We start from the raw sequence: 15990 nt of genomic DNA on the forward strand, positions 1-15990 counted from the left end.
GAGACGCTCTAATCGGATTATGGAAGCAGATTTATGCAGCGCACGCGTCTATTCCTCTTATCTTTTGGGTTTGTCCAGCGCTTCAACTCTCCATGCTGTTTGTTGGGAGCGTGACGAGAAGTTTTCCAGGAAAGATGTTGCGACAGTCGGGATTGTTTTAAGTTACAAACAACTGCAAACAATTATTGCTGGGAGATTTCACTTTCCACATGAGTTTCTAAAGGGTGCTACATGGCAATCGCAAATGGAGTTATGAAGAAGTACATTTTTAGAATCAGTTTATAGAATTATTATTAAAACGGGAAGGTTATAATGTAGTTGATGCACAATGACGACGCAGACGCTTCACAGATCTGAAACACAGTTTGGGAGTTAAACTTTGTTTTTAAACGAAGAGGATTTGCTCATGTGGTTTGAATGACTTCAACATGTCCAAATGCAGCCAACGGTGAGGGGGGCTTTTATCCGAATGACTTGAGCATTTCATTTTACAGGGGTTAAATGGTTTTGATAACAGACAGCAGGGATGGTGGCGGCTCATCTCCAAGAAAAGTTAAACCGACAAAATACACTGCAAGTATCGGCAACTCCGCTCAAATCTATCCGACTATCGTGGAGGAGCCACCTGATCGAGGCAATGATGTTGATGATGAGTATCTCGGATCGTACGAGTCGGATGTATACGACGAGGATGAATTCGAAGAGTTGGAGGATTTCTCGGAGCTGCCGGACACCAGGAGCATCGCCTCAGATGATTCGTTTTATCCACCGGACTTTGCCGATTCTAAACGAACGCCGTCACCGGAGAGTCCGCCGACGCTGCCGCTTTTCCAGGCGTGCTGCAGCAACAATGCGCTTACAGTCAAATTTAAGATTAGACAAGGAGTTACAGAAGAGGAGGTTCAGGAGACGGACAAAAACAAGAGAGTAAGTGTAAAGAAAGTAATGACAATGATGGTGCAAATTTGAGAGAAAAAATATGAATTTCCTTACTAAATTTATCTGTGGTTTACTATAATTTAACTGTGGTATTTGTACCACAGTAACACATTTACCTGTCTTACTGCAGTAGCCTAATTACATTTTAACAGTGATATTTATTAAAACATGGTTAATGGTTAATTTTCATAAAGATTGACACAGTTCAAAATGTTTTAAATAGGCCCTTACTGTACAGAAACTATTTGTAGTAAACGCTCAGTATCTACAAATGTATTGTCTCACTAGTACAGCACCATAGTTTAACTATGATATTTGTAATCAAAATTAATATCAAATCAAATGCTTTTTAGATTAAGAATGCCCCGCCCCCTAATGTCATAGCAAAATTACTTAACAAATCATGGTCTATAAACTAGTCCATTGGCTATATCAAGATTAAGGGACACTCTCCTCCATATATCTTTCCTTAAAGGGGACATATCATGAAAATCTGACTTTTCTATGTTTAAGTGCTATAATTGGGTCACCAGTGCTTCTATCAACCTAGTAAACTGAAAAAGACCAACCCAGTAACTTAGTTTTGGTAAACTTTTTTCATGTGAAAAAATAGGTAATTGAAATTTGGCTCCCCTTGTGATGTCAGAAGGGGATACTACCGCCCCTTAATCTGCACTATCCAACCACGGCACTGCCATTAGTGCAGAGATCACACCCAAAAAACACATTTTAAAGGACACACCCAAAAAACAAATTTTTGCTCGCACCCACAAAGTGTCAATATTAACATGTTATAATAAATTATCTATATGGTATTTTGAGCTAAAACTTCACATAAGTATCTGGGGACACCAAAGATTTATTTTACATCTTAAAAAAGTGTCAAATGTCTTCTTTAAGATTCTAATTCAATTGGAAATAAGTAATCTCAAACAATTTTATAAGATCTGAAATATTACAGTGCACATATTATACATCTTTAAATTTAAATAGAGTAATTTTTGCACCAAGCATGTTTTCGAAAAGCTGTCCCCTGTCTGGGATGACCAGCATTGTTGTGTTGCCTGGCACTGTAGACTGCTGCAACAAAAAGGGGAACATTTTGACAGATCCATAAAGGGTAGTGTTTATCTACTGGTGACTTAGTTTAGTTGTCCCTGAAAGTTGTGATAGAGGAAAGTATTTTATCTTTACATTACATCATCTTATGTAAGTATAATCAGCTATACTAATTTTATTAAATAAGTGAACATGCATTTTGAGATCACATATCACAGTTGATTGTAGAAGAGTTAAAAGTTGTTTGCATGGAATCTGGCAAATCATGAGCAGGCATTTAATATATTATAAAAGCACTCCATTGTTACCCATGAAGTGTAATTGCAGCAATCACAATAACTTTTACTCCCACTACCCTTATTAATGCCTGCCATTCACATACTGATCCAACAAAAGCAACAACAGCTGAAAGTTGGTCTTTGTTGTCATTTGTAAACTTAAGCTAATCATTTAGATGATCAATTGTACATAAACACCAAGCGTTGTGTTTCAGGTTTGTTTCGGTGACCTCTAAGGCATGTGTTCTGGGTTAATCACAGTACAGATGTGAAATGTGAAACAGATGTTGAAGTGCATGCATGTAATGCACAAACAGCTTGTAGGCGTTTTGGATTTAATAACGCAGCGATTGTCACAAAAACAAGTCTCCTGCGTGTATTCTTTACAAAATTTAGTCTCACTCCAAGTGACATCACCTCCCTTCGCTTGAGGCCTCTGAAGGACTAAAATTTAGTTTGATATGAGAACCAATTCAATCTGATGATCATGTAATGGTTGATAACCGACAGGGCCGTTGAACAGTGGAATGTCTTTGAGGTGTCTGACTTCTATTCACACACGTTCCTCTCTTATCTTTACCTCCCATCACTCTTCTATATAAGACAGTCCAGGGTAACAGACACAGGATTTCCCCACTTAATCGTTCCAGCATGTGCTGTGTACATCTGAGACCATCTCTGCATGGTGTAATGCTGTAAATGTAGTCATTAGCACATGAGTCAGTGTGCTTTACACCCCTTCTTGTCCCGAATGACATAGCAAAACTTGTAAATGCTTAGTTGGATGTTACTCTGGCGAATTAAGTTGTGTTACATATTGCCATAAATGTGTGTTTATTGGCTCATCGGAAGAAATTTTCCATTATATGAATTCGATGTTGGAGGGCCTCTGACTTTTGAATGAACTGGTAATATCATTACAGGATATGTGAAAAAAAACCATGAGAGGCCATCTGCATTATCCATTACATACACGCACTTGACCTCTAACATCCTGTTTATCATGCAACTGATGTGAATATAGGAATACATTCTACTTATATACAAACTTGTGACTGGATAATTTGTGATGGGAGAAAAAAATCTGTTATCACTAAACTGTAATACCCATAAGCTGCAGCGTTAGATAGGACTGCCTAGCAGGGAAATAAATGTAGGCAGCTTAACTGACAGCCCTCTGGCAAATACACGGCCTTTCATTCATATATTGCTGTGCTGGTAGAGCTTTCACGCCAAGATCGGTTTGTACTTAGCGTTGATGTAATATCAAGTCATCAACGGGACATCTGTGGAAGGACGTTACCCACTGACCTGTTTTCAGGCACTCAAATAATTCACAGCCAGATTGACATGATATTAAATCCAGGCCATCTTGTCCCTGCTCATTTTTGTAGGTCAGTTTATGCTTCAAAAGGTTTAGTCCAACCAGACTGTAATATATACTGTATATACAAACCCTGTCTGCTCTTCATCCCAAAAATGTTTTGGGCAACTAACATACTAATCTAAAAGACCATTCAAACTTTGGCCAGACTAGATGGCTATGTAGGCTAGATCGATAGGTAGGCTACATCAGGGATTTTCAAACCTGTTCTGGAGGACCACTAGTACTGCACAATTTGCATGTCTCCCTCATTAGACACACCTGGTTTCAATCTTCAGCTCATTAGTAGAGACTGCAAGACCTGAACTGGGTGTGTAAGGTAACTGAATAAGGTGTGTCACAAAAGGGAAACATGCAAAATGTGCAGTACTAGTGGTCCTCCAGGACAGGTTTGAAAACCCCTGGGCTAGACGAATAGGTAGGCTAGATATGGGTAGGTAAGATGGATAGGCTGGATAGATAGGCTGGATAAATAGGCTAGATAGATAGGGTTGACAGATGGCTAGGTAGGGTGGACAGATGGCTAGGTAGGGTTGATAGATGGCTAGGTAGGCTAGATAGATGGATAGGTAGGCTAGATAGATAGGGTAGACAGTTTGCTATGTAGGGTAGATAGATGGCCAGGTAGGGTAGATACAGTAGATGGCTAAGTAGGCTAGATATATAGATTAGATGACAAGGTAGGGTAGATAGATGGCTAGGTTGGCTAGATAGATGGATAAGTAGGCTAGATAGATAGGGTAGACAGATAGCTAGGTAGGGTATACAGATAGCTAGGTATGGTAGATAAATAGCTAGGTTAGGTAGATAGATGCTTGGTTAGGTAGATAGATGGCTAGGTAGGCTAGATGAATATGTAGGCTAGATATGGGTAGGCTAGATGGATAGGCTGTACAGATAGGTTAGATAGATAGGGTAGACAGATAGCTAGGTAGGGTATACAGATAGCTAGGTATGGTAGATAAATATCTAGGTTAGGTAGATAGATGGCTAGGTTAGGTAGATAGATGGTTAGGTAGGCTAGATAGATGGATAGGTAGGCTAGATAGATGGAAAGGTAGGGTAGATACAGTAGAAGGCCAGGTAGGCTAAAAAGATAGACTAAATGGCTAGGTAGGCTAGATAGTTATGTAGGCTAGGCTCGATCGATAGGTAGGCTAGATATGGGTAGGCTAAATGGATATGCTGGATATATAGGCTAGATAAATAGGGTAGACAGATGGCTAGGTAGGCTAGATAGGTAGACTAGATAGATGTATAGGTAGGCTAGATAGATAGGGTAGACAGATGGCTAGATAGGCTAGATAGATGTATAGGTAGACTAGAATAGATTGATCGGGTTAAGACCGATGGCTAGGTTGGCGAGATATATAGGGCTATAGAGATATATAGGGCTAGGTAGGCTAGATAGATGGCTAGGTACACTCTAAAATAATATACGTTATAGTTTTCCCAGCGTTTGGTCAGAAAGGGATGATGAGCCCAGCAGCTCTGTTGGAATTAACCAAAAAAGTGTTTAAATGCTGGGTTAAAAATAACTCAGCATTTTTTAGAGTGTAGGTTTGATAGATGGCTAGATAGTTGGATGGATGTAATTATGCACAGTAATTAAGATTATACATTATATTTCATTCTACCGAATAAAAAATGCAAGGTAAGCTTATTCTTTTATTAGAAGTATCTTGAAGGCTGTATCTTCTCTTTAAAGCTGAAATTGAGAACAAATCCTGTCACTCTTCTTTTAAGTAATGACCCACAAGGCTAATCCTTTCTATTTAAGGAACAAACCAGGTCACAGATTACTACAACACATCTTTGTTTAGACTAAAACCAGGATGAGTATATGTGACATAGGTGCCAAATAAGAGAAGAAGGTTCAGTCCCTAATTAAATTTCAGTGTTAACTAAACTTAAGATGACAAAATACCCAATGCATAACACTTTGCATGACAACACAAAAAGCAAAACAATAAATCTTTATCAATTACAATACTTGGCTTGACCCCTAAAAGGACTTAACCTATGTAGCAAGACTCATTTAGTCATATATTTTGAACACAGTTAATTTAGATTAAACCTGAGAATCTTATAAGGTACAAAAGTTGTACCTTTTGGTCACTGGGACGGTATCTTTTTAAAATGTCCCAATATGTGGCATTTAGGTACAGACATGTACCCTTATGGTACCAATATGCACCTCTGAGGTACAATCATGTACCTAAGAGGTACCAATTTGTACACCACCATTATACTGACAACGTTTGTATCTTAATGTACCTTTTCTCTGAAAGTCTACATTGGTATAGTTTCACACTTACATTTAGTCATTTGCTGAGATTGTAGAAATTGTGTCAAAAAAATGTATGCTTTACTTTTAAACATGCAGCAACTGAAAGTGTCTCTGATTTATTGTCATAACCGTGTGAATCAAGTATTATGTCGAAGGTTTATTTTTAGTGATCTACATCCAGCAGTGTGTCAAAGCGATGAAAGGGCACTGCTGTTCCATACCACTACTGTTCACACTTATACAGGGCTGTAGAGAGCAAAAAACGCATGAGAGGCCTCGACATGGGAAAACAGTAGCAAAATCAGTCTCACTGTTTCATTGTGTGATCCCACTGAGCAATCACTTTATTGCAATTCTGCAGCTATTTAGGTACAGGGTCAGATTATAGGGCCACAATATCTATTTCGTACACCCAGTTAAGCACTTAAGCAACTTCAGACCTAAACACATCGGTAAGATGTGTATTTATTTATATCTCCTATATTTAACAGGTTACAGTATTCACAATTTGCATATACAGCAAGACAGCATTCACAATTTGCATGTACTATTTGTGGCAGACGCAGATGCAAATGCTTTGTTTGCTTCCATATTGAACTTTGCAATTTGTCTCATTGATTTTCATTGGTTTCAAGGATCAAAGATTAATCCAGTACTAGGTTATATTAGGACATTTAAAAAAGTTTTGACAAACATATACCTAACCTTACAAAAAAATACAGGTGTGCATTTAAGACAAAACAATGGCACTGATATATGTTAAGATTATGTCAGTGCAAGATGTTTTTAAATCAAGGCAGCTCAAAGATGCATTTTAGTCTGGAACTAAGCCCTGTCCGGGTAATCGTCCCTTAGTGTTATTTACCTGTAACACAGATACCGTTACATAAAGCAATACGACGATACGCTAATCCTAGGTAGCAAATGAAATGCATTTTATATCAACACATGCATTATTGCTTTCTGTTTGTTGGTCTATGCTAGCGTAACAAAACACTTATTGCAAATGATTTTAAACGTTGAGATTGATTCATACATTGATATGTTTAAAGTGTTAGTAAATTTATAAAGTGACAATGTTTATTCTTACCTGAGTCACCTGAATAAATGAGCTGAGGTAAAAAATTAAGGTTAACACTTTACTTGGGGTGTTTATAAGACTGACATAATAATGACATGTGCTATGAACATGAAGGAGATTTTATGCACGTTTATGACAACTTTCATTAAAGTGTCATTTGTTCAGTTATGTCATTTTTAATGCAAAAATGACATTATTTGAAATTTCTTTGTTATGATACAATTTTAATTTCCTTTGTAGTTCAAGGTAACACAGAAAAAACAATTTATTAAAGACACATTAATATTGCATTTAAAATAATAATTTGAAGGCAAACGTTCAACAGCCTCAAATTCCTTTACATTTTTATTTCTTAATTTCACAGTTTTTCTCACCCTGCTTTTTGATGGCAAAAACATTACCATAGGCCTATTGCCGAAATCTATTTCAGAAATGTCATTGACATCCAGACCAAAGATTAACAAAGAAGCTATTTCCAGTATCAGTGTAGTCTGTTTTCCTCACAGTACCAACTTACACATCCACACTAAATTCTTCATGGCCAGTGGAAAATCTTAGACAGTAACCTTGTGTGTACTTGTTGACTCTACAGACTGGACTAATAGTGGCGTGTTACCAAGGCTATGTGGACGTAGTGATCGCTCTTTCCCAGTGTCCTTACGTGGATGTGAACTGGCAGGACAACGAAGGCAATACAGCCCTGATCATCGCTGCTCAGGCAGGTAAGCACCACTGATTCCTTGCCCTATTACAATAAGGACAAACAGCCTTAGTCCAATCTAATCCTTCAGAATACAAACAAGTACACCGTCAAAACAATAAGGTCCTTAAGCTGTCACTAGGGCACTACCCTTTGAAAAGGTACACCTTAAATTTTGTACCTCAGAAGTACATATTGATACCAAATGCATACATATGAGGAGCTCAAATGCAAAACGTGAAAAAAAGTGTGTCTGACATGTTATCATTTTTTTATTGTAATGGATTTTCCCAACAAAGCGGTGTTTCTAAATGGCCTGAGGCTGAATAAAGCGGATTTAAAGTATATACAATAATACTATTAACAATAATTCTTACTGGCTATTATTGATGCACTATTAGTTATATGCACTCATCAAAAGGATTATTAGGAACACCATACTAATACTGTGTTTGACCCCCTTTCGCCTTCAGAACTACCTTAATTCTACGTGACATAGATTCAACAAGGTGCTGAAAGCATTCTTTAGAAATGTTGGCCCATATCGATAGCATAGCATCTTGCAGTTGATGGAGATTTGTGGGATGCACATCCAGGGCATGAAGCTTCCGTTCCACCATATCCCAAAGATGCTCTACTGGGTTGAGATCTGATGACTGTGGGTGCCATTTTAGTACAGTGAACACATTGTCATGTTCAAGAAACCAATTTGAAATGATTCAAGCTTTGTGACATGGTGCATTATCCTACTGAAAGTAGCCATCAGAGGATGGGTACATGGTGGTCATAAAGGGAAGGTGCTTAAATCACCTTTCTTTCCCATTCGGACATTCAGTTTGGAGTTCAGGAGATCGTCTTGACCAGGACCACACCCCTAAATGCATTGAAGCAACTGCCATGTGATTGGTTGATTAGATAATTGCATTAATGAGAAATTGAACAGGTGTTCCTAATAATCCTTTAGGTGAGTGTAATAGCAGTAAATTAAATTTTAAGTGAATAAATCTATTGACTCAAAATCTAACAACAGTGTCTTAACATTCAAAGTAAATGGAAAAGACTGGGAATACATTTGAAAACCTGCTTCTTCTTATTGTAACTAATAATGAACTACAGATCTTTTTAGAAAGGTTGATGTTTAACAGCTGCATTGCTGAATTGCAGGTTACATCACAATCTGTAACTACCTACTCAACTACTTTCCCGGGCTTGATATTGAGAAAAGGAACTGCCATGGGTTCACCGCTCTGATGAAAGCTGCTATGCAGGGTCGGGTGGAATGTGTCAGAGCCCTGATGTTGGCAGGTACTCAAATCTAACAATGCTATAACGGTTAAGATATGACAGAAGATATGTACAGTCAGATATAAGCACACTATAGTAGCTTGTTTGCCGTTATCTTGAAACCCAAATCTTTCTGTAGCTCAGAAAGTGTTAACAGGGACCAGAAGCTCTAAAGATCAAAACAAAGATTAAATACACAATCATAAAAGAAGTATCCCATTGAATGTGTTCTAAAACCTCTATTGCTATCTGGGTTAGGTTATAAGCTATAAGATAAAAATGATTTCTGCAGAAGAATGAGCTTTAACTGCAGTCACAGCGGCACATTTGTTTTCTTCATTAGGAGCTGATGTGGAGGCCAGAGACAGCGGAAGGAAGTTCACCGCACGCGAATGGGCCATCTTCACAAGCCGATACGAGACAGCCTTTGTTATAGGCCGGCTGATGCAACAACCGTGTCCCGAGCAGTTCTCTGACGCTTATCGACCCGAGTGGCCGCTTCTTCCTGCGCTGGTGGCCAAAGCTCAGGCCCCCAAAGGCTGCATTCAGAAGATATCAGAGACACTCCATAACTTCTTTGACATCAGTAACGTCACCGAAGCTTCAGAAGACGGGGTTCTGGATCACATGGTGCGCATGACGACAGCGCTGGGAAGTCCGTTCATCGCCATCGCATCTCGAACCGTGTGTCCCAGCAGCCCGCCTTGTGTGGGTAAACGCCGCTACGCCGTTCAGGAGATCCTGAAAAAGCAACGAGCCGAGCAGCTTAAAGTACAGGGGCCAGAGCGCCTGGAGAACTACAAACGTCTTTTCCAGAACTCACGGGTCATGCTGGTACCCAAACTCAAAGATCGCCGTGCTAGTTTGCAGCCCCAGGCCCTTACGGAAACATCCGCATCTTCCGATTCCCTCCGAAGAGGGAGTCTGCTCCCCCTACACCTCCTCAGAAGAAGCAGCGTGAGACCAGGTGTGATGGTCCCCAAGGTTAGAATTACCAAGGCACCTACGCCAACCTACGTGCCGGAGAAAGTGCGACGGAAGAGCAGCAGTATAAACGGACAGTTCCTTGAGATCCCTAAGTGGAGATATAAGGAATTAAAAGAAGAGCGGAAGAAAGCAGAGGAAGCGGAGAGGAAACGACTGGAAGCTGCAACAAGGCGACAGCTATCTACTGGCAAAAGGAAATCACTGTGACCCTTAGTGTGTGCAGACACTGCTTATCATACTTGAAATGCAATTTTGGTCATGTATACTAATATATTTTTATATTTATTGTTTTTTTTAAAGATTGTCTTTTTGTAATGCTGAATGTTTCGTGCTCAAAAGATGATACTAATGGTTGTTTACAGCGATGCCATAAAATAACCATTTAGTCATCATTTTTTTCTCACTACGGTCTGTGTGAAACAGAAAAGTTTTTCTTTATGGGACCATACAGGCAAAAATGGTTCTTCTATGGCATCGTGTAGCAAGAGTGTAAGGGACCAGTTTCAACAAGCAAGCCAACCACAAAGTCCCAGGTCAGCTAAAACAGGCACACTACTTTAATACAACACTGTGTTTACATTCTTTTAAATAATGGATGAATATTCCAACAACTCTTTACTACAACCTATGGAGGGATATTGAAACAGTAGCATCATGAATGTATTGAACAAACAAATGTACCTCTTGAAACTTCATTTTTTAAAACTTTTTACAAACATTGGTTGGATGTTTTGGGAAAAGCAAAACTTGTATATACAAATATTTGCACATGTTCCAGAGGTAGTCATTTCAAGGCCTAATAGGAGAACAAATAATACTAATTCAGCCTCCTTAAAAACTGATATATATTAGTAAAGTCCATAACTTTAAGTAAACTCTAAAGGGACCAGTAAATTAACCATTAAATGACTGATTGCCATGTACCTCTGCTGTTTGTTTCCAGTCGTCATTCCTACTTGACCATTGTATCCACACTCTAAGAATTTTTTTTTACAAAAGTTGTCACTGGGACAATACCTTTTAAAAAGGTTCAAATATGTAGCATTTTCGTACAGATATTTACGTCTAAGGTACCAATATGTACTTTTGAGGTACCAGCATGCACCTTTTAGGTACAAAAGTGTACCTTTTAAAGGGACAATATGCTAATTTCCCAGCTCCCCTAGAGTTAAACATTTGATTTTTACCGTTTTGGAATCCATTCAGCTGATCTCCGGGTCTGGCGCTACCACTTTTACCATAGCTTAGCATAGTCCATTGAATCTGATTAGACCATTAGCATGGTGCAAAAAAATAACCAAAGAGTTTCAATATTTTTCCTATTTAAACTTGACTCTTCTGTAGTTACATTGTGTACTAAGCCCAATGGAAAATTAAAAGTTGCGATTTTTTAAGCCGATATGGCTAGGAACTATACTTTAATTCCGGGGTAATAATCAGTGACATTGCCGATGTCAATAGCAGGGGGCTATTTTCAGGTGCTGCGTAATGTCATTGCTGACCAAAACAGTAAAAATGTTTCACCTAGCGGAGCTGGAAAATGAGCATATTTTCAAATAAATTCTTTAAATAAAGGACCACCCTAATGACAACTCCACACTCTCATTGGTTATCACTACTCATCACTATTACTAACAACAGTGTGGCATTGCAACTTTGTTACGGCAAATTGCTTAAAAGGCACCTATTATGCAAAATCCACTTTTACAAGGTGTTCGGAGGTAATGTGTGTTGGCAGTGTGTAAAAAAATCCACCCGCTCCTTGTTTTTTAATCCCCATTAAACCAAAGCAGTCTCATAGACATGCCGTTTTGATTCTCTTATCAATGTGATGTCACATTGATAAAGCCCCGCCCATTAACAGTCCTGCATTACCATAGTTTCCACCCTCAGCGAGTTGCACTCTGTCCACTAGATACTATTGTCTCAGACTGTATTAATCAGATCTATTTTAACTAAAAGAGCTCACAGGCTGTTTCTCAATTCTAAGAACGCAAAGAACGGTCTTGCGTTCTCGTGGAGATCGGTCTCGCCAGGCGACCTTGTAAGAACAAACTCAGAAGTTGTGAGAATTAAAATGAGTGCGATCTTCCTGTTGGTCACCTGACCCCTGCCATTGTTTTGCCGCAATGACTTCTGGGACGTAAAGCGATTTCAGCGCACAAGTCTGCACTCGATGAATCCTCGATATCAAGAACACATCGGGGTATTTTCATGCGTCATCTGTACTTGCGTTCTTGAGAATTGGAATTAAACTTCGACTGTTAATGCGAGAACACAAGGACGCAAGATCGCTGAAGAACGCATATTGAGAAACAGCCACTGTTTGTTTGTAAGGAAGTGGGGAGCTGTAGCTCATTTGCATTTAAAGGTACAGACATTAAAACAGCACACTTTTGCTCCCACCCAAATAGGGGCATTTTGGACGTGCTATTACAAATGATCTGTGGGGTATTTTGAAACGAAACCTCACAGAAATATTCTGGGCAAACCTGAGACTTATATTACATCTTGTAAAAAGGCCATAATAGGTGCCCTTTAACATGTGAATGCACCTTGAATGATCTTCCAGCACTGCTCCAGAATGGTCTGATCAGTTTTGCACAGCTTAAGACAACAATACAAAGTCTGTATTTAAACATATCAGCAAATCTCAGGTATAAAAACAAAACTACTAATTCAGGAAGAAGAGTAATTAAAATACCTTTAAGTAATCTTCTTATAAGCACCGCTGTGCCTCCTTGTCAACACTAATAGACCAGTTCTGGTCAAATGTCAGGTTGCCCGCTTCTCACAAAACAGCATCTCACTCGGTTAACAATTTGTAGCATACAACCCAAACTGATGACCAAACTAAATAATAAATATGTAACAAATTGTAATAAAAACTGCTTTATACGAATGTATTTATTGAGTATTGTATGTCTTATGAAGTAATTGCACATGTAAAGGTTAAGGATGGCCCTTTGTAAAGCTCTCAGTAATATTGAGGTCACTGGTGTTACAGACGCTGACAGGACTTACAGATCTTGCATGGTCAGCGTTTCTTACAGAACAACACAAAGCTATTTTAAGGTCAATGATGCGCCCTCTACTGGAGAACAGCAGCAGTGATTTGGGAATTAATTGTGACAGAGTTGACAGCCTATCAAAAACAAATACACTTAAGAACTTAAAATACAGTCCAGATACATACAATAGTGTGGAAAAGCATTGACCCAAAATTTATTTATTTCTTTTATTTATTCTTCACACCATTCCAGCATCTATAGCTATGATATTGAGAACATGTTTTTGGAGTAAACCTGGAGTAAACCCACGCTGACACCGGGAGAACATGCAAACACCACACAGAAAGGCCACCTGGGACAGTGCTCGAACTTGGGACATTCTTGCTGAGGCAACAGTGCCGCCCCCAAAATACATTTCAAGATGTCATCTACTAAAACTTATGCGGTTCATTTTTTCTAAAAGTGAACAGCAGGTTTGGCCAGCTGCTGTGTTATTGGAACTGCAGTAGACTTGCCACCTTGGGCATTTAAATGTACTGTAGGACAGACCTGAGACCTGTGACAGCTGGGTTCATCATCAACTTAAGTTAAACACAAAGTGTAGGGACTGAATAGAGGGGTCAGTAGAAAAATTAAGCTTGGTGGCTTAAAGACACATGGGGCGTGAAGTACTCAGTCACTGAATAAATGGAAGTCAAAGTAGTGCACCATGATGAATGTTAAAATACAGTTTCAAAGTACAGGCATATACATGCTAACATTAGAAAAATAAGACATTTTTCTTGAAAGATTTAATATAAACACTTTAATAAAATACAAATCCACTTTATCTGCTTTAAACACTCTGGGAACAACTTGCCCAATAGACTTTGACTGTAAATCTAACATTTTTGTCAATAGAGTTTGCTCAGCTGTCCATATTTTGCTTTGAAATTCCAACATTCTTGTTACATGCTAGGCAAACATTATTTTTATTAGAGTATATTAATCAGAACAAAAAAAGCGTGCGTTGGTTTTATATTAACTCTTTATTCAGATAGCCACACCTAGTACCTAATGCCTAATATACAACATTCACCAACTTCAGAAAGCAAAAAAAAAGATTTATACAATTTACATCTCTCAGGAACTATTTATGTAAAACAAAATTTAATTAAAATAAAAAACAGCTCCATGATTCTCTTGGACCCTTAGAATTAACACGTTTTTGATTAGTGATTTGCAAACAGAGCCTTTCGAATTAGTGTTGCAATGAATTGAAATAGCAAAAATGACGGTTTGATATGATACTGGTGAAAAAAACATTTCCAGGCACAGATTCATGGGGTAGGGGGTGTTTAATGCTTGATGGCATAAGATCCCTGGCAACCTGAGCAGGTGTTTCGGGTGGTGTGGTCCTGTTCCCATGCGGTGTGCCAGGGGTGATCCGGGGCAGGGTGATGGCTCACTTGCGGGGCTGATGGATGTGCTGGTTGATATGATGGGCTGAAGGCAGCTTCTGTACTGCAGGAACAGGTTTTTGATGGGCCACCTGAGCAGCAGCAGGGGTGAAGTCTTTATCACCCTAAAAGAAAAAAAACGATAGCGTATTACAGTTTGCGCATACTGTATGATAGTATTTGATTTGTGCCATATAATGTTTGACAATTGCTATAAGTGACTATTAAAGGGAATATTTCACAAGACTTTTTTTAAGATAAATCTTTGGTATCTCCAGAGGACACATGTAAAGTTTAAGCTCAAAATATCATATAGATCATTTATTATAGCATGTTAAAATTGCCACTTTATAGGTGTGAGCAACAATTTGGCATTTAAAATGCAAATGAGCTGATCCATGCACTAAATAGCAGTGCCGTGGTTGGATAGTGCAGATAAAGGGGCGGTATTATCCCCTTCTGACATCACAATGTGAGCTATTTTCTACACATGCTTGCAGAGAATGGTTTACCAAAACTAAGTTACTGGGTTGATCTTATTCACATTTTCTAGGTTGATAAAAACACTGGGGACCCAATTATAGCACTTAAACATGGAAAAAGTCCGATTTTAATGGTATGTCCCCTTTAAAGAAATAATTCAGTGACAAATTAAGAATTGTCATTATGTCGTTCCAACATATAAAGGGGATTTTTTTTTATCAAATCTTAGAGTGCAACTACATGAATCATGATACGCTGATACGCAGCCAGTAAGGACACAAATCCGCCATTCCAAGAAAGCAGAAGCAACACGTGTTATTTACCAATATCCCTTTAATCATGTCACATATGAAAGAGCAGATAAGTACAGCTTTTGAAGGAGATTACAGGGTAGACAACCCAGAAAACTATAATGAGCCAAGCCAAACTCTTGGTTCTTCTATTTAAAACCTGGCTACTCACAGAGGTAAAGTATGTATAGGGCACATGTACCACTACCACACAAAGAAAACAAGGATTGCATGTGATCTCAACATCAAACAGGGTCACTTTATATATGCTATGGCATGCATAATCACACACTCTCTGACTCATACAACATTGTATATGCTCAACCGTAAGCATGCACAGATTGATGTGTTATGTCACAGTCTCTATCAAAACAGCATATTAAAATCCTGAGACTTGACCAATCCCACAGCGGCAGAGCAGATTAAGGTCAGCCCAGGCTGGAAAGGGGCAGAGCGGCTCTGTGTGACAAGCTGTTAAACCCTTCACAACCCAATACAAAGTCTCGGGCACATCAGAGTATTGCTGTAATCTCAATAAGTAATGAGAGACAAACATACAGCATTTAACTGTGCAAACCGTCCGTCGGTCCAGAACAGTCAGCTTAGTTGATTTGGGAAGGTTTGAGATGAATTTGGCACTGCTTTTGATTGCATTAGACAGCCTCAAGGTGGATGAAGTCTGTAGAAAGGTTAATAGGACATCTGCTAGAGACCGGTCTATCCAAGCTCAAGTGTTAGATGTGTGAAACGGAAGCACGCTGCTTC

The 15990-nt window shown here is 38.8% G+C and overlaps 2 protein-coding genes across 2 annotated transcripts in view; one reads left to right on the forward strand and one right to left on the reverse strand.

Moving 5' to 3' along the window:
• ankrd33ba (ankyrin repeat domain 33ba) lies at window positions 1-14161 on the forward strand. Its single transcript, XM_065258242.2, has 4 exons — window positions 1-927; window positions 7624-7753; window positions 8896-9036; window positions 9359-14161. Exons 1-4 carry the CDS (start codon window positions 502-504, stop codon window positions 10207-10209), a joined length of 1548 nt encoding a protein of 515 aa, XP_065114314.1. The 5' UTR covers window positions 1-501; the 3' UTR covers window positions 10210-14161.
• dap (death-associated protein) overlaps window positions 14023-15990 on the reverse strand; it is a 14755-nt gene continuing 12787 nt past the window's right edge. The window contains exon 4 of the mRNA XM_065258243.1: window positions 14023-14577. Coding sequence (XP_065114315.1) covers window positions 14458-14577 — 120 coding nt within the window. The 3' untranslated portion in view covers window positions 14023-14457. The remainder of the gene's footprint in view (window positions 14578-15990) is intronic.

This window comes from Paramisgurnus dabryanus, chromosome 22 (genome assembly GCF_030506205.2).
Source record: "Paramisgurnus dabryanus chromosome 22, PD_genome_1.1, whole genome shotgun sequence".
NCBI lineage: Eukaryota > Metazoa > Chordata > Actinopteri > Cypriniformes > Cobitidae > Paramisgurnus > Paramisgurnus dabryanus.

What these genes read in the sequence shown, in the direction of transcription:
- ankrd33ba (XM_065258242.2), top strand. Translation starts at nt 502, where the DNA reads ATGGTTTTGATAACAGACAGCAGGGATGGTGGCGGCTCATCTCCAAGA. An exon ending in GATCATCGCTGCTCAGGCAG is followed by an intron (nt 7,754 to 8,895) that starts GTAAGCACCACT and finishes GCTGAATTGCAG; the next exon opens with GTTACATCACAATCTGTAAC. An exon ending in CAGAGCCCTGATGTTGGCAG is followed by an intron (nt 9,037 to 9,358) that starts GTACTCAAATCT and finishes TTTCTTCATTAG; the next exon opens with GAGCTGATGTGGAGGCCAGA.